Consider the following 16,237-nt stretch of genomic DNA (forward strand, 5'->3'; position numbering starts at 1 on the left):
CATGATGAAAAATCGACTGTTATGATATACATATTATTTTAATATTAATTTAATCTCAACTTTTTATCTCTAGTATTATTAATATTATTATTTTAAATAATAACCTCACCAATAATTATACAAAAAAGCTAAACTCGATTTATATATATATATATATATATATAATATATATAACTCACTTAATGATTATATGTAGTCGATCAATTAAACGATTTAATTTTTATTTATGACAAGCACAAAATTTTATATTGATTTATATTATAGTTAGCTTCTACACAACAATCAATATAACTAATCTATTTAAATTTTCACGCATTAACCTATAATAGAAACTCCTCTGATCACGAGTTCGATCATCGTTGGTTGCAAATAGAGTAATTATCGATAGAAAAATTGTTGTGGTGTAATAATTGTCCTTGCTAGTTGAACAATCGAAATGTGATGCTTGAGTTGTTGTACGATTGAAAATATTTGAGTTATACCGTTCTTATCAGCTATAATTTTTGATAAAACGACAAACATTCGGTTTTAAAAAATATTCTTTTCTCCATCAAAGTTTCTGAATTTTCTATATTTTAGCACCAATAACTAAAACTCGAATTGAATCAAAACAAACAATAATGATACTTTCACATTAGATTTTTTTCCTCCACATTTTTTTAACATTAAATTCCTAACTTGATCAGATAAATCCACACATGGACAATAAATTTATTAATAGATGTGAAAAATGATGCATTTATTTATTTATGTAGGTCTCTTATGAGACGGTCTAATGAATCTTTATCTGTGAGACATGTCAATTCTACCGATATTCTCTTAGCATAAAAGTAATACTTATTCATAGATGATCCAAATAAGAGATCCGTCTCACAAAATACGACCCATGAGACCGTTTCACACAAGTTTTTACCTTTATTTATTTATTTATTTATTTTTTAAACTAATTTTGTTGCATGAATTAATTTATTAGTCACAAGTCTCAAGCCCCGAGATTCGGGATTGACATCGGCGTTATTTAACAATCATACAATCGAAACAACAAGCCTTTGTAGTACATTGTAAACCGAAACCAGTTTATAAATCATAATTTAAACGATAATAATCATTGTCTTTACAAAACCTAAATCTCAAAAAAACAGAGTTTAATGCGGAAACGTAAAACTGAATAACATAATAAAATCTAAACTTAATCTAAATTCTTGAGCATTCATCATCCCCAGAATTGCTCAGATTCTTGGGAATACTCTGCAAGTGGGGGCATATCGAGCACAATAAAACAACATGCATAAATTTTGAGATTTTCATGACTTGCATACATACTTCATAACACATGCATAATATTTATCAAGCACTGCGACTCATCTACTTTCTATGGTTTACTGACGTCAGTCTCTAATTTTTACTCCTCTAAGGGGACGAGGCCGTATAGCGGTTATATCCCCCACCGCGTAAGGGTACGTCTTGGTTGGGATTCCCACCCATATACAGTCGACTCCTCACAGTGCTTAAAACCGTATGACCAATACACGAAAGGAATAGAAGCAGGATAGTACTCGACCGTGTTTTTAAACCAAAACCAAAAATCACATATGCATAAAACCGAGATTTTAATTTTACAAACAAGCCCACTTACCGTAGTTTTGGAATGCTAAAAATGTAGGCGAATGGCTCTGGATTGAATCACTTCTCGTTCCTCGTTCGAGCAGAGCTTCGGCTCACGATCCCGGCTAACTTTGGATGATTTTTCAGCAAGGTTTCGGCTAGGATAGCTGCTGGAATTTTCAAGAATTGCAGCTAGGGATTTCGAAAATTTTGTGTAGGGAGTGCTAGGCTTTGATGTGGTATTTATAGGAGAGGGGAATGTAGCTAATTATGGTGGCTAAATCATGCCCAATTTTGCCTCAAATCTCACAATATTTGACTCCAATTTTCTTGCCATTGCTGATGATCTTTCTTCCTAATTCGTGAGATTTAAATCCTTGATTCCCACTCTTGAGATTGGTTCGAAATATGGTGCAAGGGAGAAAAGGATTTATTTCCCTTCTTTGACTCAAGCTTGTATGCTATCAATATTAGGCAAAATTCTCAAAATTTCGAAATTGTCCATGTCCATGCAATCATTCTCCTAAACCTTGCATGATATCTCCCAAATCTTGCAATATCTCCCCCCAAAAATTCGAAAATATGCATGCCTTGTGTATTATTATTGACTTGGCAAAACTATTTTCAACAATTAATTTCCCAAGGTGTATATCTTATTATTATTATTTTATACAAAAAATCAAATTCTACAAATTTCCTTACAACTTATTAATTACTTCCTTGAAAAAAAATCGGTTCTTACATCCCTTCCTTCTTATGAGAAGTTTCGTCCTCAGAACTGGAGTTGGCTAGGTCTCCAAATAGGTAGGGATATTCCTTTCGCATATTCTCTTCAACTTCCCAAGTTGCTTCTCGCTCTGTGGTCACGTAGGGAATGATACGTCGTCTAAGGACTTGTTCCTTAGTGTCCACAATTCTGATGGGGACCTCTTCGTATTTCAGTTCTTCTCCCAAGTTTCCTTCGATCAAGAGTGGTTCTACCTCCAACACGTGACTCGGGTTTGGAATGTACCTTCTCAGTTGGGACACATGGAACACGTTGTGGATTCTTGACATGCTTGGTGGCAGTGCCAGTCTGCATGCTAGGGTGCCCACCTTTTCCAAGATTTCGAATGGTCCAACATATCGAGGGTTCAGTTTCCCGGCCTTACAGAATCGGACAACCCCTCTCATAGGCGAGACTTTCACATAAGCCTTCTCGCCCACGTTGAACTCTACAGGCCTTCTTTTAAGATTTTAACCTTGTCCACGGTCATCTGCACTAGCTCAGGTCCCGCCACGGCCTTCTCTCCTACTTCGTCCCAATAAAGTGGTGATTGACATTCCCTTCCATAAAGGGCTTCGTATGGTGCCACAATTGTTGCTGTGATAGCTGTGGTGTTAAGCAAACTCAATTAAGGGTAGATGAGTGCTCCAGTTGCTACTAAATTTCAGGGTGCATGCTCACAGCATATCTTCTAAGGTTTGTATGGTCTTCTCAGTTTGTCCATCGGTTTGAGGATGTTAGGCCGTACTTAGGGTTACTTTCGTCCCCATGGCCTCTTGAAAGCTCTTCCAAAAGCGCGAGACAAACCTTGGATCTCTATCAGATAAGATGCTCACTGGCACTCCATGCAGCCTCACAATGTTGTCCATGTACAGTGAAGCCAACTTGTCGAGATTGTAATTCATGCGGACGGATAGGAAGTGTGCGGTCTTCGTGAGTCTGTCTACGATCACCATATACCGTCGTGGCTTTGCCTAGACTTTTGCAATCCTACCAAAAAATCCATGGAAATATGCTCCCATTTCCACTCGGGGATTTCCAGAGGTTGTAGTAATCCTCCAGGTCGCTGGTGTTCTGCTTTGACCTGCTGGCATACCTGACATCTGGAGACGAATTCAGCTACATCTCTTTTCATGCCATTCCACCAGAAATTACTCTTGATATCCCTGTACATTTTCGTACTGCCTTGATGGACTGAGAATTTTGACTTGTGCGCCTCTGCCATTATCTCTTGGCGAAGGTTGTCACTGTCGGGCAAACACGGTCTTCTTTTCATCCATAAGATTCCCTCGTCATCAATCTGATGATCCTGAGACTTCCCTTCTCTGACTTGCTCCTTAAGTTTGGTCAGTACCGGGTCTCGATCTTGGTTTAACTTGACGGTCTCTTGCAGATATGGCTGGGCCGAGAGGGAAGCTAGAGTTACCTTGCCTGGGCCCTTCCGACTTAGCGCATCAGCCACTTTGTTTGCTTTACCCGGATGGTAGCTTATGGTCAAGTCATAGTCCTTCAGAAGTTCGATCCATCATCTTTGCCTCATATTCAGCTCCTTTTGGGTGAACAAGTACTTGAGGCTCTGATGGTCTGTGAAGATTTCACATTTAGTACCATAGAGGTAGTGTCTCCAAATCTTTAAGGCGAAGACAACCGCTGCTAGTTCCAGATCATGAGTAGGGTAGTTCTGCTCGTGCGGTTTCAAGTGCCTTGATGCGTAGGCGATCACTCTTCCTTCTTGCATTAGTACGCATCCTAGACCTTCCTTAGAGGCGTCACTGTAAATAGTGAAATCTTTATTCTCTGCGGGCAGGATCAACACTTACGTGGACGCGAGTTTCTCTTTCAATGTCAGGAAACTCTTCTCGCAATCCTCACTCCAGATGAATTTAGAATTCTTCTGTGTGAGCTTCGTCAGTGGCACGGCTATCGAGGAGAACCGTTCGACGAACTTCCGGTAGTAACCTGCCAATCCAATTAAGCTTCTGATGTCGGTGGCGATTCTTAGGTCTCGGCCACATCAGTAATTGCCTCTACTTTCCTTGGAGTCCACTGGCCACCTCTTCTTTCGATATCACGTGTCCTAGAAATGACACGCTCCTTAGCCAGAATTCACACTTGCTAAACTTAACATAGAGCTTATTCTCTCTTAGGTTTGCAGAGCAAGGTGAAGGTGCTCTTCATGGCTCACCTCGTCAGGAGAATAGACGAGGATATCGTCGATGAATACCACTATGAACTGATCCAGGAATGGCTTGAATACTCTGTTCATCAGATCCATGAATGCTGCCGGTGCGTTGATCAGACCAAAAGGCATCACTATGAATTAATGTCCATATCTGGTTCGAAAGGCTGTTTTGGGGATATCTTCAGCCCTGACCTTCAACTAATGGTGATAAGTGCAATTTGTGCACTTAAATTACCCTTATAATGCATTTAGATTGTTAGTTTTCTTGGGCAGAATTATGCGTTTTTGTTATTTTTGGTGTGATTGCAGGAATCCAGGTAAGGTTACTACAGAGGCGTGAAAATGAACTAAAATGGCGATTAGGAGAAGAAGTGTGAGCAAACCAAGCACTGAAGGCAGTGAGACCCGCGCATATGTGTAATGCCCGAGATTTGCATTCTATTATCTAAAATTATTGATTTTGAATTGATATAATTATAGACGGGCTATTCCGAGACTCGATTGGCCAAAGCATAGGAAGGGTGCAATTTTTGGACAGAACTATTGGCGCCCGAGCGGTAGTCTGTGACCGCCCGAGCGCCAATGTTCAACAAGAACATGTTTTGGGCAGAAGATGCGGCGCCCGAGCGGTAGTCTGTGACCGCCCGAGCGCCAATGTGTAATAAGAAAAGAGTTGGACAGAACACTCCGCGCCCGAGCGGTACATTGCAACCCCCGAGCGCCGACCAAAGTTCAAGAGAAGACACGTTTCTTCAGCATGCAAGACGTAAGTTTTATTAAGTTTTGATATGTCTTGAAATTATGATATGGTCAGAATCGGATATCATTCATATATGATGTTCTTGACATGTTAGACATCGTATAATCGAAACCGGATTGAAGAACGATACCGTATGAAATTGTTATGATTTTCTGAGTTGATTTGATTGAGATTGATATCATATTTGTACCGTTATCGATTATGAGTTGTGGTAATTGATATCTGTTGATTGTATTGACAAGGATATTCAGATTGTTCCGTTATGCCATTGATTTTGAGTTAGATTCAGATTGATCAGATTTGGTATTGATTTGAGCAGTATATTGATATTATACTTCTTGATATTGTCATTGCCAGATTGAGTATTGACAGACTTCGAATTCCATACTTGAACGTCGTCAGAACTGCTATTAAAGAAAGATATAAGTCAATGCCGAACCAGGAGAATGACTCGAGTGTGAAATACTTGAGTTTCCCTAAACTACATACTTATTGTTATTGTGTGCATTGATTTAGATTGAGTTGCTTGTTCTATTGATTTATAGAAAGCATGTATTAGACGATTGGTCTTGTGACAAACGGGTCTGATAGTGATGGAATCGTCACTGACCCATTGCACATGTCACCGAATAGTGATTGGGAGGAGATGCCAAAGTCTGTGACGAATAGGTCAAGACACCGGATGTTTGGTTATATCGATGTTGAATAGAATCGGAGTTTCTTCTATTACTGATATTCGATATGGAATGCCAACGTCTGGAAATCGGGATCCCTAGACTAGGAATGAGTCTAGTCTGAGAAGTAGAGTCACGAGTCTGATTGACAGTTTTATATTGAATTTGTTTTCAGATTTGATACATATTACTGATATCTGTTTCATGCTTTATATTGATTGTATGATTGCATGTATCGTTGATTTATACTGGGATATTTCTCACCGGAGTTATCCGGCTGTTGTCGTGTTTGTATGTGTGCATGACAACAGGTGGGACAGGATCATGGTCGAGGAGATGAAGAGAGAGATCGTGATTAGAGTGGAGACTACGGACTTGGATTATAGATAGGGTTTGAACACTTGAATTGTAGTTGTTAAACCTTAGTTTTAAGTGACTGTATATGGTACAAGACTTGTACTTTGTTTCGATGTATATATTCGAATGAATTCCATTACGTTCCGCACTTGATAGTTGTATAAAAAAAATAAATTTTAGACCCTGTTTATTATAATTGATTTAATTATTCCCACAGACGATTAAGAAATGAATTAGCGTCCGGGTCCCCACAATATTGCCACTCAGGGCGCGCATATGCGCGTGATACATAAGGCAAGACAAGAGAACCTCGCGCATATGCGCTGGACAAGACGCGCATATGCGCGCTTGAAGAAATTCCCGATGCTCAAAATAGAAGACTCCGCGCATATGCGTGGAGCAAGGGCGCGCATGTGCGCTTGAGGAGAAGGAGCTCGGCACAAAAAGAGGCGCGCATATGCGCGAGTCTTGGTCGCGCATATGCACGCGGTACGATATTCAGAATTAAATAGGTTTCGTCGTGGGCTTAAAAAAGGGGTCGAAATCTTTGAAGAGCAGCCGACATATCACTCGAGAAAGGAGGGCAAAAGTAAGAGCACGGAAGACGGAACGCGAAAAATGGAGATAGAAGACGCTAAATCTGGACACGGAGACGCGCTTTCATCTTTCCTCAACACGTTTCTAATTTGGTTCTTTACTTTTACGTTTTTAATGATTACAAACAGGTTTTGTATTGATTTAAATTCAAGTATGAACTAATTTATTTTCTAGAGATTGACGTAGTCTTTGTTGAACCTATGTTATTGACGTTTTGAATTTTCATTGAATTAATTCATCGTGTTTATTTGTGATTTTTTGTCGTTAATGCTTTTGAATCACTGGCCATAATTCGATTGATCAAATAATTAAGATCTAACACTCGAGAGAGGGGATTGAAATTAGGACAGTGGAAATCACATCGTTAGACGTTTATAACGTGCAAAAGACGTATACTCTGACGAATCCATAAGAGAACCTTGTTTGCATTTATTACGTGTTACGTGATTTTGAATAGACATATTAAAATAAATAATAGGTAATACAGTTCTATTTATCACTTGAAAAATGGAATAGGAAATTGCGAGTTTTTGGTTAGTAAACATGATGCGATTTAATAATATGTTAGTCAATTTTAATTTAGCATAGGGGAGACCAGACGAAATCATATCTCTAGATTGATCTACTAATTGAACTTCTACTGCGTGCTAAGAATTCTTTGATTCGTTATTTGTTTTGAATTGATTTTCAACTATCTATTTGAATTCTCTAAATAAAGTTGAACTATGTCAATTATGGTAATTAATATACAGTTTTAAATAATTACTCCTCGTGGTATCGATATCTGTACTCAAACCAGTACTAAAACTCGACACCGTACACTTGCGGTAGTGAAAATACGCAACAGGTGGTAACATGTCCTCAGATCCAGTTTAGAAAAGACGGCGGCGCCTTTAAGCTGATCAAACAAATCGTCTATCCGGGGTAGAGGGTACCTATTCTTGATTGTGATCTTGTTCAGTTCTCTATAATTGATGCACAATCTCATACTCCCGTCTTTCTTCTTCACGAAGAGTACTGGAGCTCCCCACGGGGACACGCTCGGTCGAATTTGCCTCTTATCTAGCAATTCTTGGATTTGTTCTTTTAGCTCCTTGAGTTTGGCTGGTGCCATTCTGTAAGGTGCTTTAGAGATCGGTGCAGCACCGGAAACCAGATTGATCTCGAACTCCACTTCGCGGTTCGGGACTATCCCCGAGAGTTCTTCTGGAAAAACGTCTGGGAACTCTCTCACTATCGGGATGTCCTCCAGTTTCAGCTCGACTTCTTCCTTTATTTCACTGACCATTGCTAGGTAGATGTCTTCTCCGGATTTCATGACTTTCCAAGATTTAGATGCGGAGAGCAGCGATTTCCGTCCCTTGGATTTACCTTGGAACACGACTTCTTCCTGATCTGGGGTTCGGAGTTTGACTCTCTTTCTCTTACAATCTACTATTGCGTTGTTTCTTGCTAACCAATCCATCCCTTAGATGATGTCGAAGTCGACCATGATCAACTGTATCAAGTCGGCGCTAAAGTCCAATTATTGACACTGATTTTACAATCTCTATAAATTTCGTGAGTTTCAACGACCCTACTTGTATGTGTGGCTATCCGAAAGGGCTCAGTTAAATTCTCGGGCTTACATCCTTGCTTCTTAGCAAATCTTTTAGACATAAAGGAATGGGTAGCACCACACTCAAATAATGCATAAGCAGGCACTTGCTGAATAAGTATGGTACCTGACACGACTTCATTGGCGTCGTCTGCCTCTTCCTGAGTCATGGCAAAGACTATGGCGTTAGGTTTGTCCTCCTTTGGTTTACTAGGGCCTGCTCCCGCATTTGGCCCAGTTCCTCTGTTCGGCCCTGCTGGTCGGTTGGCGGCGGTAGGACACTCTGCAATTATGTGGCCCAATTTTCCACATCCAAAGCATACACCGCTGGCCCTTCGGCATTTCCCGGCGTGTCTGAAGCCACAAGTTGGACATGGCTTGAGTCATTGATAGTTAGTGACGGGGGATTGCCCTGAGGGAGGTCCACCTGACTGATTGGGCCTCTTGAACATTGGTTTTTCCTGAGAATGTTGGCCGCTAAGGGGTCGCTTGTTCCTATTTTCCCCTTCTCTTCGACAAATGTCAGTGAAAAGTTGGCAGGTTGGTAGACTGCTAGAGCTGATTGGATCCTGCTGTTCAACCCTTTTTTTAAAGCGGTGCAATTTCAGCACTTCATCCGTCATGATTGCCGGAGCATATGATCCAAGGGCATTGAACTGAGAGGTGTATTCCACAACTGACATATCTGGAGCTTGACTGAAATTTTCAAACTCACTCATTTTCTGAAGTCTGACCTCGGCTGGATAATACTGTTTCAGAAAAGCTTCTCTAAAACGCTGCCACGTGATTGGTCCTGCAGCTGTCATGGCTGGCGAGATTGCTTCCCACCACTTGCCTGCTTTATCCTCCAGGAAAGGCACTATCACGTCCGCTTTCAGTGCCTCCAGGACTTCCAACAGTCGCAGCCGAGTCTCCACGCTTTTCAGCCAGCTCTGGCTAACTTCAGGGCCGGCAGCTCCACTTAAGGTTGGATACCTGTTCTTGCGAAGTGATTCGTAGTGGAACTTAACTCCGTGCTGTGGTGGAGGTGGTGGTGGCTGATTGGCGTTTGGGTTTACTAACCCTTCCAGTGTCGTCGCCACGATCGTGGCTATAGCCATTAGGTCTGCTTGGTTAAGGCTGAACCCATGTGGTGGTCCATTACCTCCTTCGTTGGCATTGTTGTTGTTAGCGTAGCGAGGGTTGCGGTTTTGCCTTGGAGGTCTACCGGCCATTTCCTACAATTTAAACGTTTTTAAGAATTTGTTGTTCATAACGATAGGTTTGAATGAATAAGTTATGCTGGAACAACTGAAATTAATAGACAAACATAACTTTATTAATTTTTGAATTTAGAGGAATACTGAATGGAAACAAATAGTACTGAATGAAAACAAATCGTAATGACTGAAATAATATAGCAACAATGGGAAAATAAACTCCTAGTACTAAAGAAAGGTCACCAAGGCACTCTAGTCGTCTATCTCTCCATCCCCAACTGCTGCTATAGGCTCATCTATCTATATCGGCTCCTCTCTTCCGGTTCTTCTTCTGGCTCTTCCTCTTGAAGTATCTCCACCATATGGGTGAGCTGGGCGTTCTCTTCCGTGAGCTGTGCCACCTGTGCCTTAAGTCCCTGTATCTCCGCATCGGCCACATCCATCTCGTCATTCCAATGCTGGTGATACTGCAGATGGTACTGTTTCTTCTGCTTGGCCTGGTCCTTCAGAGTTTCCACCTGTTAGGTCAGACCGTGGGTCACCTTCACAAGGCTGCTCATAGCCTCGCATGAATTTTCCAGTCTCCTCTTGCCTCTGGCATTCTGCTGCCTCTCCTCCTCCAATTCCTTACGATATCGATCCATATCCTCTCGCAGCTTTCCCTCTTGGTACAAGCTCTGCTCTATGACCTCCCTCAGGTCCATGTTGTCTCCTTTGACCAACTCTCCCTGATAGATCGACTTGTTCCACTGAACGCGAATCTCTTCTTTTTAGCGGCTAGGGTCTCGACCTCGCTCGCCTCCTAGTCGGGCTCTAAGTCGCTTCAGCTAGCGCGACTGATAATCAAGGGCAAGCTGCTTCAGATGGATAGCAGCCTGGGCACGAGTACGGAATCGTCTGGGAGATCGTGGAGCCATTTCCTAAAATCAAAAATGGAAACGCTCAGAATCGGAAAGAGACAATATAGAACAAGGGGCAATATGTAATATACATGAAATTTTCGAAATATATAGAAATATATTTTTTTCCAAAAATGGAAAGTTTGGAAATAGACACATGGGTTCGAAGCATATGTCGAGAGGATTCCAGAACAATTGACGTAATCGAATTCGGAATTTCCTATGATAAGTTATAGTGTCTACGAATATTTCCTAAAACGGAAAAAACGACGTTTCGGAGGCCCAAACGAAGGAATTTCGCGATTTCCACTCGTTGGGCTGTTTCGGAGGGGATAGCATTGGCCTTACTCAAAAATCCCACCGAAAATTGTTTTTATAAAAATTTTTCTCATTTTTCCAAACCAGATTATGAACCTGGCGGCTCTGATACCACTTAAATGTCACGCCCCGAGACTCGGGATTGACACCGTCGTTGTTTAACAATCACACAATCGAAACAACAAGCCTTTGTAGTATAGTGTAAACCGAAACCAATTTATAAATCATAATTTAAACGATAATAACCATTGTCTTTACAAAACCGAATTCTCAAAAAACAGAGTTTAATGCGGAAACGTAAAACTGAATAACATAATAAACTCTAAACTTAATCTAAATTCTTGAGCATTCACCATCCCCAGAATTTCTCAGATTCTTCCTCCTCAAGTTCTTCTTCAAGCTTATCTGGGAAGGTTGTAACGGGGGTGAGTATTTGGGAATACTCAGCAAGTGGGGGCATATCGAGCAAAATAAAACTACATGCATAAATTTCGAGATGCTTAACCTTATGGGGAAAACAACATGCACAATAAAACAACATGCATAAATCTCCATATGGGAAAACTGTTTTAGAACCTATATATCCTTATGGGGTTATGCTTAACCTTGATTTACTTGATTACAAAAACAGAGAAGATATCATAGACGACTGGACATCTGCTATGAGAATCGCCGAAGGAACACTTGATCTCAACAGAGAAGGATTCATTAAACTCCTAGAAACGAGTCTTATGGGATCAGTTAAAATTGCTTGGGACATAACTTCATTAGAAACCAAAGAGTCAGTCCTAGCTGGAGAATCTCTTAGTGAGATAGCTGGAAAAATGGCTACCCTATTTAAAGCACAATTTATAGGGGTAGATTTTTTTAACAGTCAAGATACAGAGAAGAGGAAGAAATATACTCAAGCTCTGTATAGCCTTGAATTACACGACATATGTTTAGTGGATGAACATATTATGTTATTCATTAAATATAGATGGAATTCAGGGGTCGAAGAAAATATAGCTATGCAGCTTTTCTTCGCCAAAATGCCAAGTCTCTGGAGAGAAATGCTTATAAGGGAATATGTCCATGGCAATCCAGATACGTTGGCACGAATAGCCTCTTTTCCCAAAAGAAAATTGGCAGAATGGTGTCATATAGCAGCATCACAAAAGAATTACAAACGCCTAAGGGTATCAATAAAAGAACTCCTTTGTGTCGTAACGAAAATGATCTTCCAACAATTATTGGAAATAAAACACAGAAGTATAAGAGGAAAAGTTTTAGGACTCATCTTTATGCTCGAAGTGGAAGAAGTTCTTGAAAACCAAGAACAGTTTGGTCTAGACAAAAAGCCAGATCTTATAAATCTGGACAAAGAAGTGGATCATCAAGAGTAGGATATCATCCCAAGCATTGAGTACCTCTTGAAGCACAGGAAAAACACCTACAAAGAAAACTTTTAGAAGAGCTCATACTCGAGCCAATGAAAATTTTGAAGAATGTAATTGCCGGACATGTGGAGCAAGAGGTCATATCTCAACCAATTGTCCAAAAAATGAAAAAAAGAGGTATTAAACCTTCGATCCAACCTCGGATATTGAAGAAGCAGTTTATTACCAAGATCTTATTCGGGTATACCGATTCGAGGATATTGCCTCAGATGAAAGTATATATGAAGAAGAAGAAGTCTTGAGTCAGGGAGAATCTGGAACTGAATCGGAATCTGACTGAAGACGAAGTGTTTCGACAAAAACACATGAAGATTTGTCTGGTTTCTTCAGTCAGACAACAATATCTAATAACATGGTTCAAAGAATCATGAGAAAAAATCCTAGTCTACAGAGATATCAAGGATTCTCTGCAGGACAGGTAGAAAAGTTCTTAGGAAGTCTTGGCCTAAGAAACAAAAAGCATCATATAATCTATAAAGTTTCTAGAAGGGAAATGGCAATTCCGATCGAACTTACGGGAAATAGAATTGAGATGCAATTAATTCCTTCTAAAAAAAATTAAGGAGGAATTACAAAAAACTCAAGATAGAAGTAGCAAGGACTATGTCTTGGATTCATATTGGAGCAATCCAGATTATGATAAAAGCTAATTTCAAAGAAGGAATATATTCACCCATTGATATTGCTATATGCGATAAAAGAATGGGAAACCTTCAAGATTCAGTACTGGGAACTATCTCAGGAAATCTCTGCACAGGAAAGATTGTCGGAGTAATTTATCCGAGAATTTACTACAACTTAACAGATCTAGATTTTAGTCGAGCCTTGACAATACATCAGAATTTCAAGGAAAGGGACTGATGAAAGAAGGTATTAGACCATATTCTATTACCTATCAAATTTCATATGCTCTATCTAATATACATCATTCAGAATTTTTTATTAGAAATTAATTCATTGAATTACCCGAGATATTTGGAAAAGTTGCTCAGGCTATTTATCCAGAAAGAGTTGAGTTTCCGTTAATACAGGAAACATATATCCAAATACAAGACAAACCATTTCTACAAAGGAATCAAAGTCTTAGATTGGAATCAAGGAGACTATTTTTCAGGGAGATAGAATTACAAGTTACAGATGGGGAAAAATGCCTGTCCAAGAAACCCAACATGAGCCAAAAAGTTTTTCTACCATAGGAAAGCTTAGATGCCCAGAAGGGTGGAAGAAAGTAAATAGTATTTGATATTACGAAACAAGGAATCAATTTCTTTGTAATACCATATACTATTTGGAACAACCTATAATAGGAACTTACCAAGGAATGATCAATATCGGAGAATTGAAAGTTCATATCAAAGAAATTCCAGGGAAAGAATCAGATCGGCTGGTTCGTGGACTAGAGTTTCTCGAGGAACACAAACCTTGGAAACGTCTAGAGTATGGAATGGAGTTTATGGCAGATGATAGAATGTGGAAAATCCAATGACCACAAGTCCATTCTCGATATACATTCCAGTAGGGATGTTATATGAACAATATAAAGCAGAATACTTTGCTGCTTATATTGTCTCAGGGGCTGTAATCTGTACAGCCAAAAGAGGAGTTTTTCCAAATAATTTGGAAGAAGAACCACCAAAGATTGTTGGAAGAGATTTCTCTAGAAGAATCTTAATCTTATGTAAGGGGATTAAAATGACCGAGATCGTAATCGGAGGTGCTGGACAAACACCTTGGTATAGGTAAAAACACCACCGATTTATTTTCATGATACAGGAGCTGATATTTTGTTAGGAAATAATTTCCTACAAATGTTTAAATCATATACTCAAGAAAATGAGACTATAATATTAGTGTTTACAACACCTTGTAATCAAAAAATCATAGTCCATTAGATAGGTATTTTATAGAAAATTACCAATACAATTTCGCAGCAAGCGTGGTGATGAAGGAAAACTTCTGAACTCAAAAATAAAAGATTCTAGACGGTTTGGAGAAACATTGCTCCAACTAAGAGCAAATAAAGAGCTTCAACCTGAAGAAATAGAATGCCTTAAGATAGCTCTACATAAAAATGAGGTAGGGTATGAATCTAAGGTATCTTTAGAAGATGTTAAGATAAGGATCAAAGAAAATTACAATGAAGATCCCTTGGAATGGTGGGACAAAAATCAACTCAAAGCTTGCCTTAAAATTAAGGAAGACAAAGGGTATGAATTTGTCTGTTGCAAGCATCCCAATGAATATAATTGATCAAATGGATATGCAGATTAAAATCAAGGAACATTTGGACCTTGATTTGATCAAAGCAGGAATTTCACCATACAGCAGCCCAGAATTCCTGGTAAGAAATCATGGTGAAATAAAAAGGAACAAACCCAGATTAGATATTAATTATCAAGAAATTAATAAGATTCTGGATTTTGATGGGTATGTTATACCTAGCAGAGAATATCTAATCAGTTGCATACGCAATGCTAAGATATTCTCTAATTCGATTGTAAGTCTGGTTTTTATCAGATTCGAACGCAGGAAGAAAGCAAGAAGTTCATAGCTTTCTATACTCCACAAGGACATTATATCTGGGAAGTATTACCAATGGATTGGCTAATTCACCTAAGATATTTAAAAGGAAAATGGATAATTTACTTAAATATTATTTAAATTTATGTTTGTTTATATTGACGATGTGTGATCGCATCTAAAATATGGAAGAACATATTAAGCATCTAGAGATTTTCTCTGATGTTTGTAAAAAGGAAGGACCAGTTCTATCAGAAAAGAAAGCAGTCATTGCCGCAAGAAAGATTGAAATTCGCGGAATAGAAATCGATGAGTCAGGAATAATTTTGCAGGATCATAGAGTAGAGAAAGTGCAAAATTTTCCAAACGAGTTAAAAGAAAAGAAACAAATTCAAAGTTTTTCTGGGGTTGTTAATTTTGTTGGGATGTTTATCAACAACCTAGCAAACATAGGAAAGTGTTCAGTCCATTACTGAAAAAAGATGCGAAATTTATATGGACGAAAGAACACCACATGGACTTAGTCAACTAAAGGAGATTTGTAAAATCTTCCGAAAATCTCTATTTCTCGGGATGAAACATGATCTGGTATTATATACAGATACAGTGATCATTGGTGGACGTCAGTTTTAACCAAACTCACACAAGAAGGAGAACAGCCATGCACATATTGCAGTGGACTTTTCTCGGATGCAGAGCCATAAGATGACAGATCAACGAAAAAAAAAATATGCATTAAAAAGGGCTTTTGAAAATGGCCACTGTTTTTATTTGCAAAGAAATTCACTTTGAAAGTTGAAAATGCATAGGTAAAAGCTTTCTTAAGAAATAGAATAGAATCTAACCCTGAGAAAACAAGATTATTAAGATGAAAGCATTATGTTAGAATTATATTTTTGATATTGTGATAATTAAATCTCATGAAAATATTCTTGCAGATTTTTTAACAAGAGATGGACAGCGGTGATATCGATGCCATCAAGACCAGCTTGTTGAACTCGTTTAGAAGCATTTCAAGGTGTTCCCTCAAATACAGAGGCATTTGAGGGAACACCTTGAAATGCTTCAGAACGAGTTCAACAAACTGGTCTTAAACGCAGAAGTTACGGGAAGACTACAACAAGACGATAAGAGAATTGTCTCTGATCTAATCACAAGATGTTTACGGGCTTATACTCAGTTATTGTATGTAATGCAAAGGCCTATCCTCCAAGGCATTGAGAAGCCACTGGTTTCCCAAATGGAGAGTTTTCAAGTACATGACTCTATACCTGGAGCACAGGATTCAAATACCCCTAGCACAAGTGTTAAGTCGAGATCTCCA

General features: G+C 39.2%; 2 protein-coding genes across 2 annotated transcripts; both read right to left on the reverse strand.

Annotated features, from left to right (window-relative positions):
* Positions 1-2,343: 2,343 nt before the first annotated feature.
* On the reverse strand, positions 2,344-3,276 carry LOC142520146 (uncharacterized). The gene is made up of 2 exons (XM_075623147.1): positions 3,179-3,276; positions 2,344-2,830 (listed from the first exon to the last, which is right to left on the reverse strand). Exons 1-2 carry the CDS (start codon positions 3,274-3,276, stop codon positions 2,344-2,346), a joined length of 585 nt encoding a protein of 194 aa, XP_075479262.1.
* Positions 3,277-3,320: 44 nt separating this feature from the next.
* On the reverse strand, positions 3,321-9,752 carry LOC142520147 (uncharacterized). The gene is made up of 4 exons (XM_075623148.1): positions 8,966-9,752; positions 8,570-8,821; positions 4,192-4,330; positions 3,321-3,858 (listed from the first exon to the last, which is right to left on the reverse strand). Exons 1-4 carry the CDS (start codon positions 9,750-9,752, stop codon positions 3,321-3,323), a joined length of 1,716 nt encoding a protein of 571 aa, XP_075479263.1.
* Positions 9,753-16,237: the final 6,485 nt, after the last annotated feature.

This window comes from Primulina tabacum, chromosome 12, assembly GCF_025594145.1.
Source record: "Primulina tabacum isolate GXHZ01 chromosome 12, ASM2559414v2, whole genome shotgun sequence".
Lineage (NCBI taxonomy): Eukaryota > Viridiplantae > Streptophyta > Magnoliopsida > Lamiales > Gesneriaceae > Primulina > Primulina tabacum.

Bases quoted from the DNA above. Each gene is read 5' to 3' on its own strand.
- LOC142520146 (XM_075623147.1), bottom strand. From the start codon at position 3,276: ATGAATTACAATCTCGACAAGTTGGCTTCACTGTACATGGACAACATT. The intron at 2,831-3,178 runs GTTTGTCTCGCG...AAATCTTAAAAG, and splicing joins TTATCTGATAGAGATCCAAG to AAGGCCTGTAGAGTTCAACG.
- LOC142520147 (XM_075623148.1), bottom strand. From the start codon at position 9,752: ATGGCCGGTAGACCTCCAAGGCAAAACCGCAACCCTCGCTACGCTAAC. The intron at 8,822-8,965 runs GTGGACCTCCCT...ACATAATTGCAG, and splicing joins CAAGAGGCCCAATCAGTCAG to AGTGTCCTACCGCCGCCAAC. The intron at 4,331-8,569 runs GTAAGCCCGAGA...TTGGATTGGCAG, and splicing joins ATTTGCTAAGAAGCAAGGAT to GTTACTACCGGAAGTTCGTC.